This window comes from Elephas maximus, chromosome 11 (genome assembly GCF_024166365.1).
Source record: "Elephas maximus indicus isolate mEleMax1 chromosome 11, mEleMax1 primary haplotype, whole genome shotgun sequence".
NCBI classification, from domain to species: Eukaryota; Metazoa; Chordata; class Mammalia; order Proboscidea; family Elephantidae; genus Elephas; species Elephas maximus.
The window spans coordinates 112,481,406-112,500,356 of NC_064829.1; the positions used below are offsets into that span (position 1 = coordinate 112,481,406).

At 48.3% G+C, this 18,951-nt stretch overlaps 2 protein-coding genes and 1 long non-coding RNA gene across 12 annotated transcripts in view; 2 read left to right on the plus strand and 1 right to left on the minus strand.

Annotated features, from left to right (window-relative positions):
• Window positions 1–2,668: 2,668 nt before the first annotated feature.
• LOC126085176 (uncharacterized) lies at window positions 2,669–5,743 on the minus strand. 2 transcript variants are annotated; one of them, XR_007519200.1, is made up of 4 exons: window positions 5,612–5,743; window positions 4,379–4,445; window positions 3,613–3,701; window positions 2,669–3,050 (listed from the first exon to the last, which is right to left on the minus strand). It is a non-coding gene; the product is annotated as an uncharacterized LOC126085176 (long non-coding RNA). The 2 variants fall into 2 exon arrangements; XR_007519199.1 differs by lacking the exon at window positions 4,379–4,445.
• Window positions 5,199–11,909, plus strand: LOC126085174 (F-box only protein 27-like). 4 transcript variants are annotated; one of them, XR_007519197.1, is made up of 7 exons: window positions 5,202–5,331; window positions 5,511–5,888; window positions 6,127–6,238; window positions 6,336–6,431; window positions 9,332–9,467; window positions 9,980–10,314; window positions 11,007–11,092. XR_007519197.1 is itself a non-coding variant. In XM_049900260.1 (6 exons), exons 2-6 carry the CDS (start codon window positions 5,537–5,539, stop codon window positions 11,148–11,150), a joined length of 840 nt encoding a protein of 279 aa, XP_049756217.1. In that variant the 5' UTR covers window positions 5,204–5,331; window positions 5,511–5,536; the 3' UTR covers window positions 11,151–11,909. The 4 variants fall into 4 exon arrangements, 2 of the variants coding, with proteins under 2 accessions (XP_049756217.1, XP_049756219.1); XR_007519198.1 differs by lacking the exons at window positions 9,980–10,314; window positions 11,007–11,092 and adding an exon at window positions 6,916–7,125 and having other exon boundaries at window positions 5,199–5,331; window positions 9,332–9,420; XM_049900260.1 differs by lacking the exon at window positions 9,980–10,314 and having other exon boundaries at window positions 5,204–5,331; window positions 11,007–11,909.
• A 4,560-nt stretch (window positions 11,910–16,469) lies between these two features.
• FBXO17 (F-box protein 17) overlaps window positions 16,470–18,951 on the plus strand; it is a 108,006-nt gene continuing 105,524 nt past the window's right edge. For 4 of the 6 annotated variants that reach the window (XM_049900258.1, XM_049900252.1, XM_049900254.1 and 1 more), the window contains exon 1: window positions 16,477–17,122. The gene's annotated coding sequence lies outside the window, so the exon portion shown is untranslated. Of the gene's footprint in view, window positions 17,123–18,951 lie in introns of all 6 variants that reach the window. The other 2 variants (XM_049900257.1, XM_049900255.1) reach the window with 2 other exon arrangements.

The window sequence follows — 18,951 nt, forward strand, 5'->3', positions numbered from 1 at the left end:
CCTTAAGAAAGACAATTCAGAATGTAGAATCACAAAGACTTAACAGTTTTTAGCCAATCTGTGAAAAGGTAAAGCTTTCAACGGTTTTGCTCATTTGTAATGTTCATATATACTGGTGATTCTGTAACGTTCCTTGGACTCAGGGCTCTGGCAGCATGCTTGCCCGTTTTCCCACTTTCGCTTATTCCGTAATCTTTCTCTGGACTCGGGCAGACATGGCTCTTGCAGCATGCTGATCCTTTTTCCTACTCTTGGCTGTTCTGTAGTATTCCCTGGATTCGGGCAGACATTAGCTCTGGCACCATGCGTGCCCGCTTCCTACTTTTGCCTTTTTGAATATACGTCGAATAAAACTTTCTTTTTGCTTTACTAAACTTTGTGATGTTTTTACCCTACAACAGTAGACCTCCCCATAGGGTTTCCTAGGCTGTAATATTTACAGGTCTTTTCTCTCATGGAGCCATGCTGATGGGTTTGAACCAGTGACCTTTCAGTTAGGAGCCTAGCACTTAATCTTTGTGCCACCAGGACTCCTTTCCATCATCATAGCAACATGCAAACCACCCCAGTACAACACACTGACAGACGGATGGTGGGAAAATGAATTGGGCAGGTCAAAGGGATCCATCTCTCAGAATTAAGGGTCTCACCGTCTTATCCACCCTGCCCAGCCTCCTTGTGTTCAATTGTCCTTCCCCACTCTGTTTTTCTGTAACATAATCGCCTTCTTACATACTTTACTTAATATGTTCACTGTTCATCATATTGCCCCCTTTAGAAGGTGATTTAGGAAATAATATTGGAGTCATTATTCCCTGTCCTTGAGCGTAGAAAACGTGACCCAGCGGGAGCTGTATCAACTGGGCCCTGAGATAAAGACAACAGATGGGACAATCTTAGAAATTATCTTTTAGGGAAGAAAAATATCTTTGAGGGAGCTTTTCACATAAAACCAATCAAACAAAACACAAAAGACTTTCACTCTTATCTTTCTCTTTACCATTTAGTGAATAGAAATTTGTTGGACCAACGAGGACCCTCCTGAACGTCGGTTAGTGAAACCTGTACCAATGATTGTTAAGAAAGGCAATTCGAAATGTAAGACCACAGCTGCTAGCCAATCTGTGAGAAGATGAAGCTTTCAGTAAGTCTACCCATTTTTGTGATAATATACACTGTTGATTCTGTAACCTTCCTCAGATTCGGGCAGACATTAGCTCTGGCAGCATACTTGCCTGCTTCCCACTTTTGTCTTTTTGAACATATGCCAAATAAAACGTTCTTTTTGCTTTACTAAACTCTGATTTTTTTCCCTGCAGCAGAGGTAAGGTCTCTGTGGGCAGGAAGACATGTCTGGTTTTCTTTGCTGATAGCTAAAATTACATGTTGTTGTTGTTAGGAAACCCTGGTGGCATAGTGGTTAAGAGCTACAACTGCTAACCAAAAGTTCGGCAGTTCGAATCCACCAGGCACTCCTTGTGTGGAGTGCAGGCTAGCTGAAAGCAAATGAAGAAATTAACAACATGTGAAAAAAGGAGATAAAGAAGATGATGTAACCTAGAGGGGAAAAACGACTTTATCAACAGAAGAACCAACTTTATCAACAGAAGGACCAACTAAGTCACAAACAAGGACTTACCAATATCAACCAAACGGGCTCAAAGAACTCCAGCTAAGTTGTAAACAAGTACTTATCAACACCAACCAAATGGGCTCAGAAAGCCCCAACGTATATAAAAGAAGAGACGCTAAGACTCAACTTTGCTCTGAGCATATCAGAGCCACCCTCTTTTGGACAGTGGAGACGCGGTGTGAGACCCCTTGCCTGCCAGAGGACTCCCTGTGCTACAGATTGATTAACCGAGGTCCCTGAGCCAGCTGAGTTTGGAAGTGAGGGCGACTGGCCTTCGAGCCACCCGGTCTCCACTCAGTCTGAAGGGAAGTCTATTCCTCCGCAACCCTAGCTTGACGAAAGTCTTGCTGAGGTAGAGGCCTGATGCAGTGCTCCTGAGCCCAATGAGACAACGCGGTCAAGAGTGACAGGTGTCTGGACTTTGGACCTTGGACCTTGGACCTTAGACCTTGGAGTTTGTTTGCAGTAAGCCTGCTTGCTCGCTCTCTGTCTCTCTTACCCTTTTGGTGACTGAAGCCTCTGGCGTCCAGGGTAGCCAAGAACCTGTGCGCTTAACAATTAATAAAGACGTTGTGGAAAGACACAAATCGTTTGGAGTAGTCGATAGTGACCCCCTCCTCACGACACCTTGGAAACCTTATATGGTAGTTCTACTCTGTCCTATAGGGTTGCTATGTGTCGGAACTGACTCGACGGCAACGGGTGTTGTCAGGAGCCGTGGAGTCGGTTCCGACTCACGGTGACCATGTATACAGACAGAACTAAATATTGCCTGGTCCTGCACCATCCTACGTTTCAGCCATTGTTGCAGCCACTGTGTCAATCCATCTTGTTGAGGGTCTTCCCCTTTTTCGCTGACTCATAATTATATATGCTGCTTGTATTTTATTTTTATTGTACAGAACTGGTATTTGGGAGCCAGGCTGCCTGGGTTCAAATCTCAGCTCTGCCACTGTTACCAATCGCCAAACTGACACAAAGGGTCCTTGTCTTTTCCCGAGTAAGAATACATTTGCGAAAGACAAACTTATCTTCAGCAAGCTTTATTTTGCTTAAGTCAAGCAAAAGGAGTCAGGGGGAGTCTAAGCCTCTCCAAAAGACTGACTCGAAAAGGGAAGCAAGGCTAGGGCTTATATGGGTTCAGTGGAGACAATATAGTAATGAATATTTAGTGGTCTTCTTTCAACGGGTGGGTACTTCTCAGAATGGCAGTGCATGTTAATTAGGTTGCTTGCGCATCTGGACTGTAAGATGGAACCCGCTGCTATTCAAGATGGAGTCCTCTCAGCAGCCCTTGACATCACTTATTATGGGATATAGCGCAAGTGCACTTGATCTTCGGCAGTACCTCACCATCTTTGGAGGGCTAAGGAAGGTCAAACAGCAGTCACACTCTGTTCCTCTGCACAGTCAGAGCCTGCAAAGGAGGAAGGGACTAGGAAGACACTAAGAAAAAAATAGTAATTCATGGCTGCCCCAATCCTATCTCATGTTGACAGGGTGGGTTCTTGTTTACCCAACTTCTAGATGGTAATCTTTTTAAAAGCTCTTTTGTTCCATGGGCACAGTTAACCCTACCTGTCTCACTACCTACTACCTGTGTGACCATGGGCAAGTCACCTGGCCTCTACAGGCCTCAGTTTTCTCACCTGTGAAATGGGAGCATAGCAGTGCTTACCTCACAGGGTTGTTACCCTGACTGATAAAACCCTCTGTAAAGTTAGGTTGGTGCTATTACTGGTTTGAGCACTTATTTTTGGAAGCAAATGGAAATGCATTTGGCTCCTGCCACTTGCTGAAATGAAGCCTGTTTTCCCCTGTGAAATGGGAATAGTGGATGATGCGGACGATGCGAGGTAAAGAATCTAACTTTCCCTAAAGAATTTGGTCTTTGTCCTCAGTTCTTGAGAGATAACCTCTAAAAAAGCTTTGCTGTTTCCCATGACTGAAGTTTCTTTGATGAGGCCTCCAGACCATACCTGAGGGTGTATGCCAATGAGGTGCCTCCAGGATGAGTGCTGGCCAGACCAGAAAGACCCACCAAGTGGTAACAGCCATGTCAGCCTGCCTGCAGGGAAGGGGCTGAAAGTTCAGTTCAACCAATCACACCTACCATAGTTTTCCTCAAAGGGCACCCGTATAACACGCAGTGATGCTGATAGCGTTTAAAAGTTCTGGCATAGAGTATATATGCATATACCGCACACGTCTCCTGGCATTTCCAACAGTGAATTTAGGTCTCATTCAACCTCATTCAGTAGTTCAAAAATGTTCTTTTTGATCATACTTGTATATTAAAGGTATAAGCCATGATCAAGAAGTCATGGATCTTGTTTGGTAAAGCAAAAAAAAAAAATCCAAATCTGTAGCCCATCCAGTCCATTCCGACTCGTAGTGACCCTATAGGACAGGGTAGAACTGCCCCATAGGGTTTCCAAGGAGCACCTGATAGATTCAAACTGCAAACCTTTTGGTTAGCAACCAAACGCTTAACCACTACACAACCAAGGTTTAGTACCCTGGTAATCGGAAAATAAACAATTGAGACTGTGCATTTGTTTCTAGACATTTAAGTTGGTAATTATGTTCCTGTTGCTGTTGAGTGGCCAATCGGACCTTGAACCTCCTGAAGCCTGACCTAGGTTGGAAGTATAAACAAAGCAAAGCCTGCACTGACAGAAACAGCCCGGAGCAGCTATCAATCGGAATCTTGATTGAGTCTCCGTTGACATAATTAACACGCACCTCTTCAGGCTCTGGCTTTTCATTAGAGAAGCAAACAAAGCAAAACTGGTATCTATCCTTCTTGACTCTACAGTTGAAAGTGAAAACGTTATCAGATCATCTTATATGAGACCATTAAGCTGTTACGTTTCTTTGAGCTACGTCAGGAAAACCAATCCCACTGCCATCCGGTCAGTTCTGGCTCATAGCAACCCTATAGGACAGGGTAAAACTGCCCCACAGGGTTTCCAGGGAGCAGCTGGTGGACTCCAACTGCTGACCTTTTGGTTAGCAGCCGAGCTGTTAACCACTGCGCCACCGGGGCTCCAGTTGGTGTGAGAATTGGTATTAACTAGTATCTTTGCGTAGTGGTTAAGTGCTACGGCTGCTAACCAAAGGGTCAGCAGTTGGAATCCGCCAGGCGCTCCTTGGAAACCCTATGGGGCAGTTCTACTCTGTCCTATAGGGTCGCTATGAGTCGGAATCGACTCGACGGCACTGGGTTTGGTTTTTGATTTTTAGTATCTTTGCAGGTGCTCTGTCTTAAAGGCTGTTAGGGCTTTTAAACCAGTTAACGGATGTGAAGCCTTCGTCCGGATGCATGACCCAAATAACAGCAGCTGATGGGAGCCAGGCGCTTTACAGCCAGGATAGGAGGGGACTCCGATCAGCGGAGAGGGACGGACCCTGGCTGGGTCAGGCCAGGTCGCTGATAACCCTGCGGCAGGGCCGGCGGCACGAGGGGGCGCGGGGAGGCGGGCGCGGGGAGGCGGGCGCGGGGAGGCGGGCGCGGGGAGGCGGGCGCGGGGAGGCGGGCGCGGGGAGGCGGGCGCGGGGAGGCGGGCGCGGGGAGGGAGAGCTGAGCGCGTGGGACCGCGAGGGCCGTGAGCTAGTGTCCGTGCCGGGGAGCCCTGGCTGGGATCTGGGGCGGTCGGTTCTGGCGGCCTGCGAGGACGCGGGGTGAAGCGATTGGGGTGGGCATGGCTGGGGCAGAGTTGGGGGGTGGGGACGTGGGGAGAGGGCCTAGGGATAGGTGTCGGGGCCAGGGGCGTGGCGGCGCGGAGTTTGGGGGCTGGGGAGGTCTTGGGGTGTGGCAGCGTCTGCGCGCCGCGAGGCCTGCCGGGCGCTAAGCCTGACCCTTCCGTTTCCGCAGCCGCGGCCAGGCCCGGCCCGGGGACCATGGGCGCGTTGGCTCCCCGGGGCCGGCCCGCGCCAGCCGCCGCCCCGAAGCCCGAACCCGAGGAGGTGCTGGACCTGAGCCAACTGCCGCCGGAGCTGCTGGTGGTGGTCCTGAGCCATGTGCCCCCGCGCTGGCTGCTCGGGAGCTGCCGCCTGGTGTGCCGGGGCTGGCGCACCCTGGTGGACGGCCAGGCCCTGTGGCTGCTGATCCTGGCCCGGGACCAGAGCGCAGCGGGCCGCGCCCTCCTGGCGCTCGCCCGCAGCCACCCGCCCACCGCCCGGGCCGCGCTGGGCCGCTTCTGCCTTCGCAGACCGATAGGACGAAACCTCATCCGCAACTCCTGCGGGCAGGGTGGGGTGCCCGGAGGCTCGGGGCGGGGCCGAACGGGGAAGCTGGGGCAGGGGAAAAAGGGGACAGGTGACTGGGACGTGAGTGGTTGTTAGTTGCCGTGGAGTTGATTCCGACTCGTGGCGACCCCCAGTGCTCAGAGCAGAACTGCTCCGTAGGGTTTCCAAGCCTGCGACCTTTCAGAAACAGATCGCCAGGCCTTTCTTCTGAGGCGGACATGGGTGCTAATTTTATTTAACAGAAGGCCTTCGGAAATGGATGGTGGAGAACGGTGGGGACGGCTGGGCGGTGGAAGAAAACAAGACAACCGTGCCCGGGGCCCCTGCCCAGACCTGCTTTGTGACCTCCTTCAGGTAAAGGCCTCTGTCTGCCGGCTGCCCTCCCAGGGCCAGGGCCTGTGTGGGGAGGAGCTGCCTGTTCTCACTGCCCCTGCTCTCACCCCCTTCCTAGGTGGTGTGGCAAGAAGCAGGTCTTGGATCTGGAGGAGGAGGGTCTGTGGCCAGAACTGCTGGATAGTGGCAGGATCGACATTTGTGTCTCTGACTGGTGAGTGTGGTGATTTGTCTTTCCTAAGCACTGACAGGGTGAGCCAAGACCTTTGCCAGGGTGACTCGGTTTAGGCTCCCGGCAACCCCTTACAAAGAAACTGAAATGACTTAATGGCAATCACACCTCTAGTAGTTAGCAGAGCGCACATCCTGAACCTCTGTCCTCACCCCAAAGGGAGTGTAGAGGGGGGGTGGCCGATTGGATCCAGTAGGGAGACCAGGGCCCAGCTTAGTCTTGTCTATGAATGAGCTGCTCTTTGTTTTGTTGCTGTTGTCGTGTGCTGTTGACTCAATTTTCAACTCCTAGCAACCCCATGTGATAGAGTAGAACTGCCCCATAGGATGTCCTAGGTTGTTACCTTTACGGGAGCAGATTATCAGGTCTTTTCACCTGCAGAGCTGCTGGTGGGTTTCAGTTAGCAGCCGAGCACTTAACCATTGCGACACCAGGGCTCCTATGTTTTTTGCCTTGTTGTTGTTAGGTGCCATCGAGTCAGCTCCAACTCACAGCCACTCTATGTACAAGACAATGAAACGCCGCTGGGTCCTGCACGATTCTCAGGATCATTGCTTTGCTTGAGCCACGGTGTCAGTCCATCTCGTTGAGGGTCTTCCTCTTTTCCCTGATGCTCTACTTTATCAAGCATGATGTCATTCTCCAGAGACTGGTCCCTGCTGATAATGTGTCCAAAGTATGTGAGACAAACTCTAGGAGCATTCTGGCTGTACTTCTTCCAAAACAGACTTGTTTTTGCTTTAGGAGGAGGCAGGATAGCAAAACTGGCTAAGAGCTGGGATATTGGAGCCAGACCACCGAGGTTCCATTTCTGCACCTGTGTGTTCTTAGATAAGTCACCGTGTACCTCAGTTACCTCATCTTTACAGGTTAAGGTTCCTCTAAAGACAGTTACTACGTCAAGCACATCACAATTGCTTTGGAAGTATGAGCTGTGTTAGTGGCTTTTTAAAAACTTTGTTCTGATCCTGTAGGAAGGTGGATTTCAAACCCTCAGATCTTTTAGAGCTACATAGGAGCCCTGGTGGTACCGTGGTTAAGTACTTGGCAGCTAACAGGAAAGGCAGTGGCTTGAACCCACCAGTCTCTCTGGGAGAAAACAATGCGGTATCTGCTACAATAAAGACTGCACCCTTGGAAATCTTGTGGGGCAATTCTGCTCTGTCCCATAGGACGGGTATGAGTCAATGGACTCGACAGCGGAGGGTTTGGTTTTTTTAAACTGTTGCTGGGTATCACATCACCAATTTGTTTAGATTTGGTTGGATCCTTTTAAAGGATGTGAAAATTGTATCTGAAAACACCACCGTTACAAACGTTGGAAATTACAAGCTTTGCAACCATTTAAAGGCGGAGTGGGAGATTTTAGTTGTCACTTTAATAATGTGGAAGGAAGGGTATTGAAGAACATTGCTCCCAGTCAGTGCTTCCAAGATTTTAACATACATTAAACCAGCAGGGGACTTGTTAAAGGTTCTCATTTCTGGGGGCAGCCGCCATCTCCCAGGTGACGGTGATGGTGCTGCTCCAAGGGCCACACTCTTGAGCAGCAGGGCTTAGCGGTTGCGGATGTGCATACGTGGGGAAGGCATTCAGGTAGGGCAGGAAGACATCCACAGAGAGAAGGGGTGGCAAACCAGCCTTCGAGGCTGTATAAGCTCCCTTGGGCTGCTATAACAAAGTACCACAAATGAGTGGTGTCATGGATTGGATTGTGTCCCTCCCCCAAAATGTCCGTCAACTTGGCTGGGTCATGATTCCCAGTGTTGTGTGATTGTCTACCGTTTTGTCATCTGATGTGATTTCTCTATGTGTTCTAAATCCTATCACTATGATGTAATGAGATGGATTAGTGGCAGTTATGTTGATGAGGTTTACAAGATTAGATAGTGTCTTGAGATACAGAGGAGAGAGGCAGGCAGAGAGACACAGGGACCTCATACCACCAAGAACGCAGTGCCGGGAGCAGAGTGCATCCTTTGGACCTGAAGTTCCTTCGCTGAGATGCTCCCAGACCAAGGGAAGACTGATGACAAGGACCTTCCTGCAGAGCTGACAGAGAGAGAAAAACTTCTCCTGGAGCTGGCACCCCGAATTTCAACTTCTAGCTTACTGGTCTGTGAGAGCATAAACTTCCCTTTGTTAAAGCCATCCACTTGCGGTATTTCTGCTATAATAGCACTAGATGGCTTATACAAACAGAAATTCATTGTCTCCGTTCTGGAGGCTAGGCCAGAATCAGGGTATCAGCCGTGCTGATCCCTTCTCAGGGCGCTGAGGAAGAATCTGTTCCAGGCCTTTCTCCTCGCTTTTGGTGACAGATTACAGGTAGTCCCCGATTTACAACGGAGTTCCGTTCTGACAACTCCATCTTTAAGTTGGTTCTGAGATATGTCAGTAAGTCAAAGACCTCATTTTTTTTTTAGTTTTTGTTATTGCCTTTAATGATCAGTATCTTTATAAATCATAACATTGAACACTTGCGAGTGGACATCTGAGAAAGGTAACATCAGCAAATTGCAAGTACATTGTAGATAGTATGTGTACTTAGCGATACGGTAAGATACACATGAAAAAAACACAGGGTCTAAGTGCGGTTTGTTGTAGCTTGAATACGTCGTTAAGTCAGGAACGACCCTGTATTTGTAGCTTTCTGCAGTCTGCCACTGTCTTCCCTCTGTGTCTCTCCTCTCTAAGGACACCATGCATACTGGACTAGGATCCACCTTATCCGATATGACCTCATGCTAACCTCACCCATAACGTCCTCAAAGACCCTACTTCCAAACAAGTCGCGTTCATAGGAACGGGGGCTTAGAGCTTCAGCATAACGTTTTAAGGGACAGAATTCAATCTGTAACAAAGGCCTCCTCCTTCCACAGGTGGGGAGCCCGGCACGACTGTGGCTGTCAGTACCGTCTTGTTGTCCAGCTCACAGATGCCAGCCAGGCTGTTCTGGATAAGTTCTCTGCTGCCCCGGATCCCATTCAACAGTGGAACAATGATGCCTGCTTTCAGGTGAGGCTGGGACAGGGGCGTGGGGAGAGGCAGGTAGAGGCCTAGTGGGATATCTACTGCTATGTTAAAAGTCACCCCCAAACTTAGTCATTTAAAATCCATCTTATGTCTCATGCTTTTATGCGTCAGTGACCGGAGCAGGCCCAGCTGGGCAGTTCTGGCTCTGGTCTGTCTGTGGTTCATTTAGACAGTGGCTGGAATGCAGGGCAGAGCCTTGGGGTTTGGGAGGGGGGGAATAAGGTGAGGGAACTGAAGCATCTGGTTGCTGGCCTAGTATATGTCTCTTCTTGTAGTCCCAGGGCTTTTTCATGGGACCTTTGTGCCTGGGCTGGCTTGTGCTTCCTCACAGCATGGTGGCCTCAGGGCAGTCGGACTGCTTACTTGGTGGCTCAGGGCTCCACCGGGAGGGTTCTAGAGACAAAGGCAGAAGCTGGCTTGCTGTCCTGACCTAACCTTCAAAGCCACTCAGTGAAAGTCACTCAACACCACTTCTGCCACACTCTTGATTACAGGCAAACTCACTTGGATTCAGAGAGAAGGGAATTAGACTCTCCTCTTGATGGGGGGAGCCCTGGTGGCACAGTGGTTAAGAGCTCGGCTGCAGTCAGGGCCTTAAAAGTTTGTGAGCGGCCATCTAAGATACTCTGCTGGTCTCACCACGTCTGGAGCAAGGGAGAGTGAAGAAAACCAAAGACACAAGGGAAAGATTAGTCCAAAGGACTAATGGACCACAGTTACCACAGCCTCCACCAGACAGTCCAGCACAACTAAGTGGTGCCCCGCTACCACCACCAACTGCTCAGATAAGGATCACAATAGAGGGTCCCGGACAGAGCTAGAGAAAAAGGTAAAACAAAATTCCAACTCACACACACGCACACAAAAAAACAGACTTACTGGTCTGACAGAGGCCGGAAAAACCTCGAGAGTATGGCCCCCAGACCAACCTTTTAGCTCAGGAATGAAGTCAGTACTGAGATTCAGCCTTCAGCCAAAGATTAGACGGGCCCTTAAAACAGAATGAGACTAAAGGGGCACACCAGCCCAGGGGCAAGGACTAGAAGGCAGGAGGGGACAGGAAAGCTGGTAATAGGGAACTCAAGGTCAAGAAGGGGAGAGTTGACGTGTTGCAGGGTTGGCAACCAATGTCACAAAACAATATGTGCATTACTTGTTCAATGAGAAGCTAGTTTGTTTTGTAAACTTTAATCTAAAGTACAATAATAAAAAATAAAAACACCAGCTACAGCTGCTAACCAAAAGGTCAGCTGTTCGAATCTACCAGCTGCTCCTTAGAAACCCTATGGGGCAGTTCTAGTCTGTCCTATAGGGTCGCTATGACTCAGAATTGACTTGACAGCAATGGGTATGATTTTGGTTCGGTCCTTGAAGAGGGAGTGGCAAGGTTCTAGAAGGGCACGTGGAACTGGATATATGTTGTGGCCATCTCTGGAAAATGCCACCTGCCAGAAGGACCAACCTCAGCCCTTGAAGGGAAGGCTATGGCAAAGTGGAGCTGACCCCTTTCTCTACCTACAGGTCATCCACGTGTTCTCCAACATCAAGAAGGGCGTCCGCTTTGTGTCTTTCGAACACTGGGGCCAGGACACTCAGTTCTGGGCTGGCCACTTTGGAGCCCGTGTGACCAACTCCAGTGTGACCGTGCAGGTCCATCTGTCCTAGTCAAGGGCTGCCCTTCTTGGAAATCAGCTGACTGTGTCTTCCAGTCAGGCTGGGACTGCTGGCCAGATCCCCTCATGGATCAAGGGCTTGTACCTCCCTCGCATCCTGGAAACAGCTGGGTTCAACTGAAGGTCCTGCCAGGCCTGTCTCCAGGTTCCAGGAGCTGCTGGAGGAAGATCCTTCCATTAGCTCCACCTGCTGCTGCTGCTGCTGCTTTAGGGTGGCCCCCGTGCCACTGAGGGGAGCCCCACAGGGGAGCAGGGGAGAAAACGGGACCCAGAGAGGATTCCTCGCACTCAATCCCTCCCCCTCCCCAGGGGCCCTCTGAGATTCAGCCCTCAGCGCCTTGTCGTTGTCGCCTCTATTGGCCTCTTGTCTCATCCTCTCTCCGCTGAGTGACTTTGTTCTGTTGGTCTCTGCAGAGAAGCCCTGTCTTCTTCTCTGAACTAGGATCTCACCCTGACGAGGGCTTGTAAAAGACCAGCCGTCTTGGGTGCTGGACTTCACCTCCTGAGGCTTCGAGCTGCAGGGCTGGGACCAGGTCCTTCAGCTGAAAGTCAGGGAACTCAAAAACGTGTTGGGGGAGATGATCCCTCCCATGCCGACTTCCCAGAAAAACGAGGTGGCCCCTGAGCCCAGTGCTGATTCCCAACGACTCCTGTGATTGTGTGGTTTTAAGAATTATTTTATTTTTCCTTTTGAAATTTTTGTCAGGCACTGAGAGAATAATATATCAACAACATGTATCTGTCGATCATATGGAATACGTTTATTATTTTGCCAAAACTACTTCTTTATTAGAAAGAATTCAGGGCTATTGACTGGGTTGCTACTTGGTTCAGGGTAACAAGTGGCCCCAGTTGCAGGGGTGAAAATACAGAAGAAGACATCAGCTAATACTTGTTGAAGGAGTGGAAGGATTAGAACAATGTCTTTTCTCAAACCCTAATGAAACTGATTCGACCACAGATTAAAAACATTAGGTCATGGTAGGTGGTGAACAGCCTGTGGGTACAGTATCACAGTGACACCACACTTGTCTGGTTGTGAGGGAAAAGTGGAAACACGATGGCAGGATCAGGCTGTCCTCAGGTTGACCCTTAGCTGCCATCTGGGATCATGGATTTTAGGAATGTCTTAGTCATCCATTGTAGGTGCCATCGAGTCGGTTCCAACTCATAGCGACCCTGTGTACAACAGAATGAAACACTGCCTGGTCCTGTGCCATCCTTCCAATTGTTATTCTTGAGCCCATTGTTGCAGCCACTGTGTCAGTCCGTCTCCTTGAGGGTTTTCCTCTTTTGTCTTAGTCATCTAGTGGTGCTATTACAGAAATACCACAAGTAGATGGCTTTAACAAGGAGAAGTTTATTCTTTCACAGTCTAGGAGGCTAGAAGTCCGAATCCAGGGCATCAGCTCCAGGGGAAGCCTTTTTCTCTGTGTCACCGGTGGAGGAAGTTCCTTGTCATTGAGCTTCCCCTGGACTAGGAGCTTCTCAGTGCAGGAACCTCTGGTCCAAAGGACAAGCTGTGTTCCTGGTGTTGCATTCTTTGTGGTATGAGGTCCCCTTGTCTCTCTGCTGGCTTCCGTTTTATAATTCAAAAGAGCTTGGCTTAAAATGCAGCCTAATCTTGTAGATTGAGTCCTGCCCTGTTAGCATAACTGCTGCTAATCCCCTGCCACCATCATCACAGAAATAGGATTTACAACACATGGGAAAATCCAATCAGGTGACAAAATGATAGACAATCACACAACACTGGGAATCATGGCCCAGCCAAGTTGACACACATTTTTGGGGGACAGAATTCAACCCATAACAGGGAGTGTTCCCACCATTTCCTTATTGCTGAGCGTGGGGCTCAGAATTACTAGCCTGTTTGTGCAAACAGTATGATTTATGCCAAACGCCTGATTTCCTATTGTTGTCGATGGGTGCCATCGAGTCGGTTCCAACTCATAGCAACTGTATGTACAACAGAACTAAACACTGCCAGGTCCTGGACCATGCTCACAATCATTGCTATGCTTGAGCTCATTATTGAAGCCACTGTGTCAGTCAAACTCTTTGAGGGTCCTCCTCTTTTTCGCTGACCCTGTACTTTACGATGCATGATGTCCTTCTCCAGGGACTGATCCCTCCTGACAACATGTCCAAAGTATGCGAGACGTAGTCTCATCATCCTTGCTTCTAAGGAACACTCTGGTTGTACTTCTAAGACAAATTTGTTCTTTTGGCAGTCCATGGTATATTCAGTAGTCTTTGCCAACACCACAACTCAAAGGTGTCAATTCTTCAGTCTTCCTTATTCATTGTCCAGCTTTCCCATGCATATGAAGCGATTGAAAACACCATGGCTTGGGTCAGGCACACCTTAGTCTTCAAGGTGACATCTTTGCTTTTTAATACTTGAAAGAGATCTCTTAGCCAATTTGCTCAATGCAATGCTATTGGGAGTCTGGAATTTCGATATGTCCTAGGCAGAGGGCATCTACATGACCAGTATCCAGTGGAAACCTCGGGTGCTGAGTCTCCTAATGTACTTCCCCGATGGAAACTGGGGGCAGTGTGCTCTGTGACCCCACATGGAGGGAGAGAACATAAGGAATCTGTATAGGGATTCATCCAGACTCAGTGCCTTTTTCCTTTGTGATCCAGCTCTGTGTTGTGGAGCCAAGGTCTGAGATCATCCAGAAAGACACGACTCACACAGGCACTGGTTGGAAAAACGCCTTACAAACCTAGAGAAGCGACAGCTAAAGATTAGTTCCGTGTTGTGGATTTTGGTCCCTATGGCCAGTGGGACTCACTCTGCAGCTGATGCAGGGAGGTGGTGTGTGCACCCCTCTTGTGCTGCAGGTAAAGGACCCTTGCCTCCCGCTGGGAACAGATAGAGCTGTGGGGCTGGCCAGGTGCCATGTGATACACACACTCAAGTAGTAAGCAGAACTAAGAAGGTTTACTGTGTACCCAGAACGGAGAAGAAGTTCCTCAGCCTCAGAAGAAGAAGAAACTAGGACAGAAGGCAGCTCAGTTCCCAGCCTCCATTGTCAGGGATGTTCTGGGCCCACGAACCCTGATTGGTGGCCTAGGTGAGGGTCAGAAGGCCACACACTAGACGGCTTTCCCAACATGTATCCTTACTATGCCATTATAATAAATCTTAGCCATGAGTACAAGTATATGCTGAGTCCTGTGAGATTTAGCAAATCTTCAAACATAGGTTTGGTCTTGGGACCCCCAACACAGTGGTGGCAGCAGTGGGATTGCAAGACCGACTCACCCTGCTCACTAAAATACAACTATGCTGTTACTCAAGTAAAAGAAACAGACAGAGGCGAGTGATGACGAAACCTTAGCGCCTGGATGGCTATGGATTTACCCATGGTGTGAAACAGCAGCTGAGCCGTCTCATGAGAGGTAGAGGTCACCTAGGAATTTAATAGATCCAACAGCGGGAGAGCTGACTCACTGGATCCCCTGGCTGCTTTCCGCCATGTTGGCTAAAGTGAGGGGAAAGTGCAGCCCAAGTGATACCTTTGGGTTTTTTCCTCTCCTCTCTAGGTGGGAGCTTTGGGTGGGTCAAAGGCAATAAAAATAAGTTTTGTGAAAGCGCATTCTAAAACTGAGGTGGCTGGCCAGGTCTGAATCAGACTCCATTTTGTCCTAGGCCCCTGTTTCGCCTTTTTAGAGTATGTGACCTGAGACCACATTCTTGACCAAGATAACTTTTTGGCAGCATCCTGAGATGGTCCATCCAAACCGTTGGAGGAACCAGCTCCCAAGGAGCATAGGAAAGTGAGGCTGAGGTTGAGCAGCCCGGCCAGTAGAATTTCTGGGTATAGGAGTCCTACAGACCATGTTGAATATCAGCCCATCAGATGCACCCCCGTACCCTTTCCCAACGCTGTACAGAGCTCTGCAAAACTGAGAGCAAAGGACGAGTGCTAATGCTCCCCCATGGAATGCCATTTTGAACTTTCATTTTGGCGCTTCTTAATTTGCAAAGCTTTGAATCTGAATAAAACTCTTATTTTACAGAAACTTTCTTTTTTTATCAGTTTGTAGCTGCTCTCTCCTCCAGGTGGGAAGGCAAAGGGTCCAGAATTCTCGGAAGACGGGCTTTGAGCGGACTGAAACTGTTAAAAGTTTGCACTGATCTGTCCTTCAAGTGGAGGAAAAAAGGGTTAAAGCCATTACCAGGGTGGCTTAGTTACCTAGTGCTGCTATAACAGAAATACCACAAGTGGGTGGCTTTAACAAACAAATTTATTTTCTTACAGTTTAGGAGGCTGGAAGTCTGAGTTCAAGGCGCCTGCTCCATAGGGTTGCTATGAGTCAGAATTGACTTGACCGCAATGGGTTTTTGGGTTTTTGGCTCTAGAGGAAGTCTTTCTCTGTTGGCTGTTGGTCCTTGTCTCTTCAGTTTCTATTCTTGGCAATCATGTAGCATGGATCTATTTTCCCCCAACTAAAAAAAAACAAAACAAAACCCTTTGCCATCGAGTCGATACCAACTCATAGCAACCGTATAGGACAGGATCAAACTGCCCCATAGGATTTCCAAGGAGTGGCTGGTGGATTCAAACTGCTGAACTTTTGGTTAGCAGCCAAGGGCTTAACCACTGTGCCATCAGGGCTTCTTCAACTACTGTTTGCTTAATCTGCTTTTATATCTCAAAAGAGATTAATTTAAGATACACCCTACACTAATGGAAACTCCAGTGGCATTGTGGTTAAGAGCTACAGCTGCTAACCAAAAGGTCAACAGTTTGAATCCACCAGGTGCTCCTTGGAAACTCTATGGGGCAGCTCTACTCTGTCCTATAGGGTTGCTATGAGTCGGAATCAACTCTATGGCAATGGGTTTAGCTTGGGCCTACACTAATAGTGCCACATTAACATAACAAACAAACAAACAAAAAAACTCCCAAATGAGTAGTTAGGAGTTACTAACTAAAAGGTGAGCAGTTTGAACCCACCAGCTGCTCCTTGGAAACCCTTTGGGGCAGTTCTACTCTGTCCTATAGGGTTGCTATGAGTCAGAATCGACTTGATGGCAATGGATTTTTTATTTGGGGGGGACACTATTCAATCCATGGAAATCCTGGCGGTGTAGTGGTTAATAACTATGGCTGCCAACCAAAAGGCGGCCAGTTCAAATCCATCAGGGGCTTATTGGAAATTTTAAGGGGCAGTTCTACTCTGTCCTATAGGGTCATTATGAGTCAGAATTGACAGCAACAGGTTTCGTTTTTCTTTTTTTTTTTTTTTTGTTCAATCCACAACACAGGGCCAGAGCTAAGTTTCAGATAAACAAGGAAAAAGAATATTCCAGCATGTCTTCAGCCTAGCTGCTGCCCCACTCATTACAGGGGCCCCACTGAAACAGGCTGCTCAGCCATATCTTGAACAGTACCTGAGCCAATTCTTTTTTCCTTCTTCTTTCTCTCCTTTCCCTCCCCCAGCCCATCCCTGCCTCCAAGTAAGATCCTGCTGTTAGCCCCCCAAATGGTTAAGTGTTAGCCAGTGTTTCCACTGAGACTGTGGAAAACAAGTGATATTGATCTAAGCCTGTCAAATAAGAGGAAGGCTGGCGCCAGCTACCCCCTGAGCTGATGGGATAATGGCAGGAAAAGATCAACACGTTTGAGATAGGACCACGGAAACCAAACAGAAGAAAGAGAGTGTACATTCCACAAGTCCCTAAAACTTGTGGCGCCTTTTCCCTTAAAAACCGGATGATCGGTAGTCTGGTGAGACAGACGATTTTAGGAGGAGCTCATTCCCCTCTGTCTCCATTTACCGGTTTATCTAATAAAGCTCTTGCTACCGGGTTTTTTTTTTTTTTTACCCACCTCACCCATCTCAAGAATTGGCTATTTGCAGCAGGCGGCTCTAACTCGTGAAATGCAGTAACACCACCTTCCTTCCGTCGGGTATCCCCTGAGCAGCTGTGATGTTAACCGGGTAAGTACTGACTTAATGCTAAGGGCTGGAGTACACTTGCCTGAGTAAAAGAAAAAAGAAGAAAATTTGGAAAACGGCTTCGATTTTTATGGCTATTGAATCTGGATGTATGACCAAAAAAAATGTATGTTTGTGATCTCATAAATGCTAGATGTTTCTTCCCCATCAGGGGAAGCCAAAAAGGAAAAAACAAAAGTCAGTGGAACATCACCCCCTTGCATTTGGCTGCTGCTGGGAGGATGGGAACTGAAACCCTCTCTGAGGATGGACAACAGGCCAAAAATCTCTGTGCCGGATGGTTTTTGCCTGTTGGGACGTCGGGAAAAGGGGAGACAGCAGGCAAAGGGAGGTCATCTCCAGATGGAGAAACACCTGTGGAGTTTTTTTTTTTTTTTTTTTTATAATAACTTTTATTAAGCTTCAAGTGAACGTTTACAAATCCAATCAGTCTGTCACATATAAGTTTACATACATCTCACTCCCTACTCCCACTTACTCTCCCCGTCTTGAGTCAGCCCTTTCAGTCTCTCCTTTCTTGACAATTTTGCCGGCTTCCCTCTCTCTCTATCCTCCCATCCCCCCTCCAGGCAAGAGTTGCCAACACAATCTCAAGTGTCCACCTGATATAATTAGCTCACTCTTCATCAGCATCTCTCTCCCACCCGCTGACCAGTCCCTTTCATTTCTGAAGAGTTGTCTTCGGGGATGGTTCCTGTCCTGTGTCAGCTGAAGGTCTGGGGAGCATGGCCGCCGGGATTCCTCCAGTCTCAGTCAGACCATTAAGTTTGGTCTTGTTATGAGAATTTGGGGTCTGCATCCCACTGATCTCCTGCTCCCTCAGGGGTCCTCTGCTGAGCTCCCTGTCAGGGCAGTCATCGATTGTGGCCGGGCACCAACTAGTTCTTCTGGTCTCAGGATGATGTAGGTCTCTGGTTCATGTGGCCCTTTCTGTCTCTTGGGCTCTTAGTTGTCATGTGGGCTTGGTGTTCTTCATTTTCCTTTGCTCCAGGTGGGTTGAGACCAATTGCTGCATCTTAGATGGCTGCTTGTTAGCATTTAAGACCCCAGACGCCACATTTCGAAGTGGGATGCAGAATGATTTCATAATAGAATTATTTTGCCAATTGACTTAGAAGTCCCCGCAAACCATGTTCCCCAGACCCCCGCGCTTGCTCCGCTGACCTTTGAAGCATTCATTTTATCCCGGAAACTTCTTTGCTTTTGGTCCAGTCCAATTGAGCTGACCTTCCATGTATTGAGTGTTGTCTTTCCCTTCACCTAAAGCAGTTCTTATCTACTGATTAATCAATAAAAAACCCTCTCCCACCCTCCCTCCCTCCCCCCCTCGTAACCACAAAAGTATGTGTTCTTCTCAGGTTTACTATTTCTCAAGATCTTATAATAGTGGTCTTATACAATATTTGTCCTTTTGCCTCTGACTAATTTCGCTCAGCATAATGCCTTCCAGGTTCCTCCATGTTATGAAATGTTTCAGAGATTCGTCACTGTTCTTTATCGATGCGTAGTATTCCATTGTGTGAATATACCACAATTTATTTACCCATTCATCCGTTGATGGACACCTTGGTTGCTTCCAACTTTTTGCTATTGTAAACAGAGCTGCAATAAACATGGGTGTGCATATATCTGTTTGTATGAAGGCTCTTGTATCTCTAGGGTATATTCCTAGGAGTGGGATTTCTGGGTTGTATGGTAGTTCTATTTCTAACTGTTTAAGATAACGCCAGATAGATTTCCAAAGTGGTTGTACCATTTTACATTCCCACCAGCAGTGTATGAGAGTTCCAATCTCTCCGCAGCCTCTCCAA

What these genes read in the sequence shown, in the direction of transcription:
- LOC126085174 (XM_049900260.1), top strand. Translation starts at nt 5,537, where the DNA reads ATGGGCGCGTTGGCTCCCCGGGGCCGGCCCGCGCCAGCCGCCGCCCCG. An exon ending in TGCTTTGTGACCTCCTTCAG is followed by an intron (nt 6,239 to 6,335) that starts GTAAAGGCCTCT and finishes CCCCCTTCCTAG; the next exon opens with GTGGTGTGGCAAGAAGCAGG. An exon ending in ACAATGATGCCTGCTTTCAG is followed by an intron (nt 9,468 to 11,006) that starts GTGAGGCTGGGA and finishes CTCTACCTACAG; the next exon opens with GTCATCCACGTGTTCTCCAA.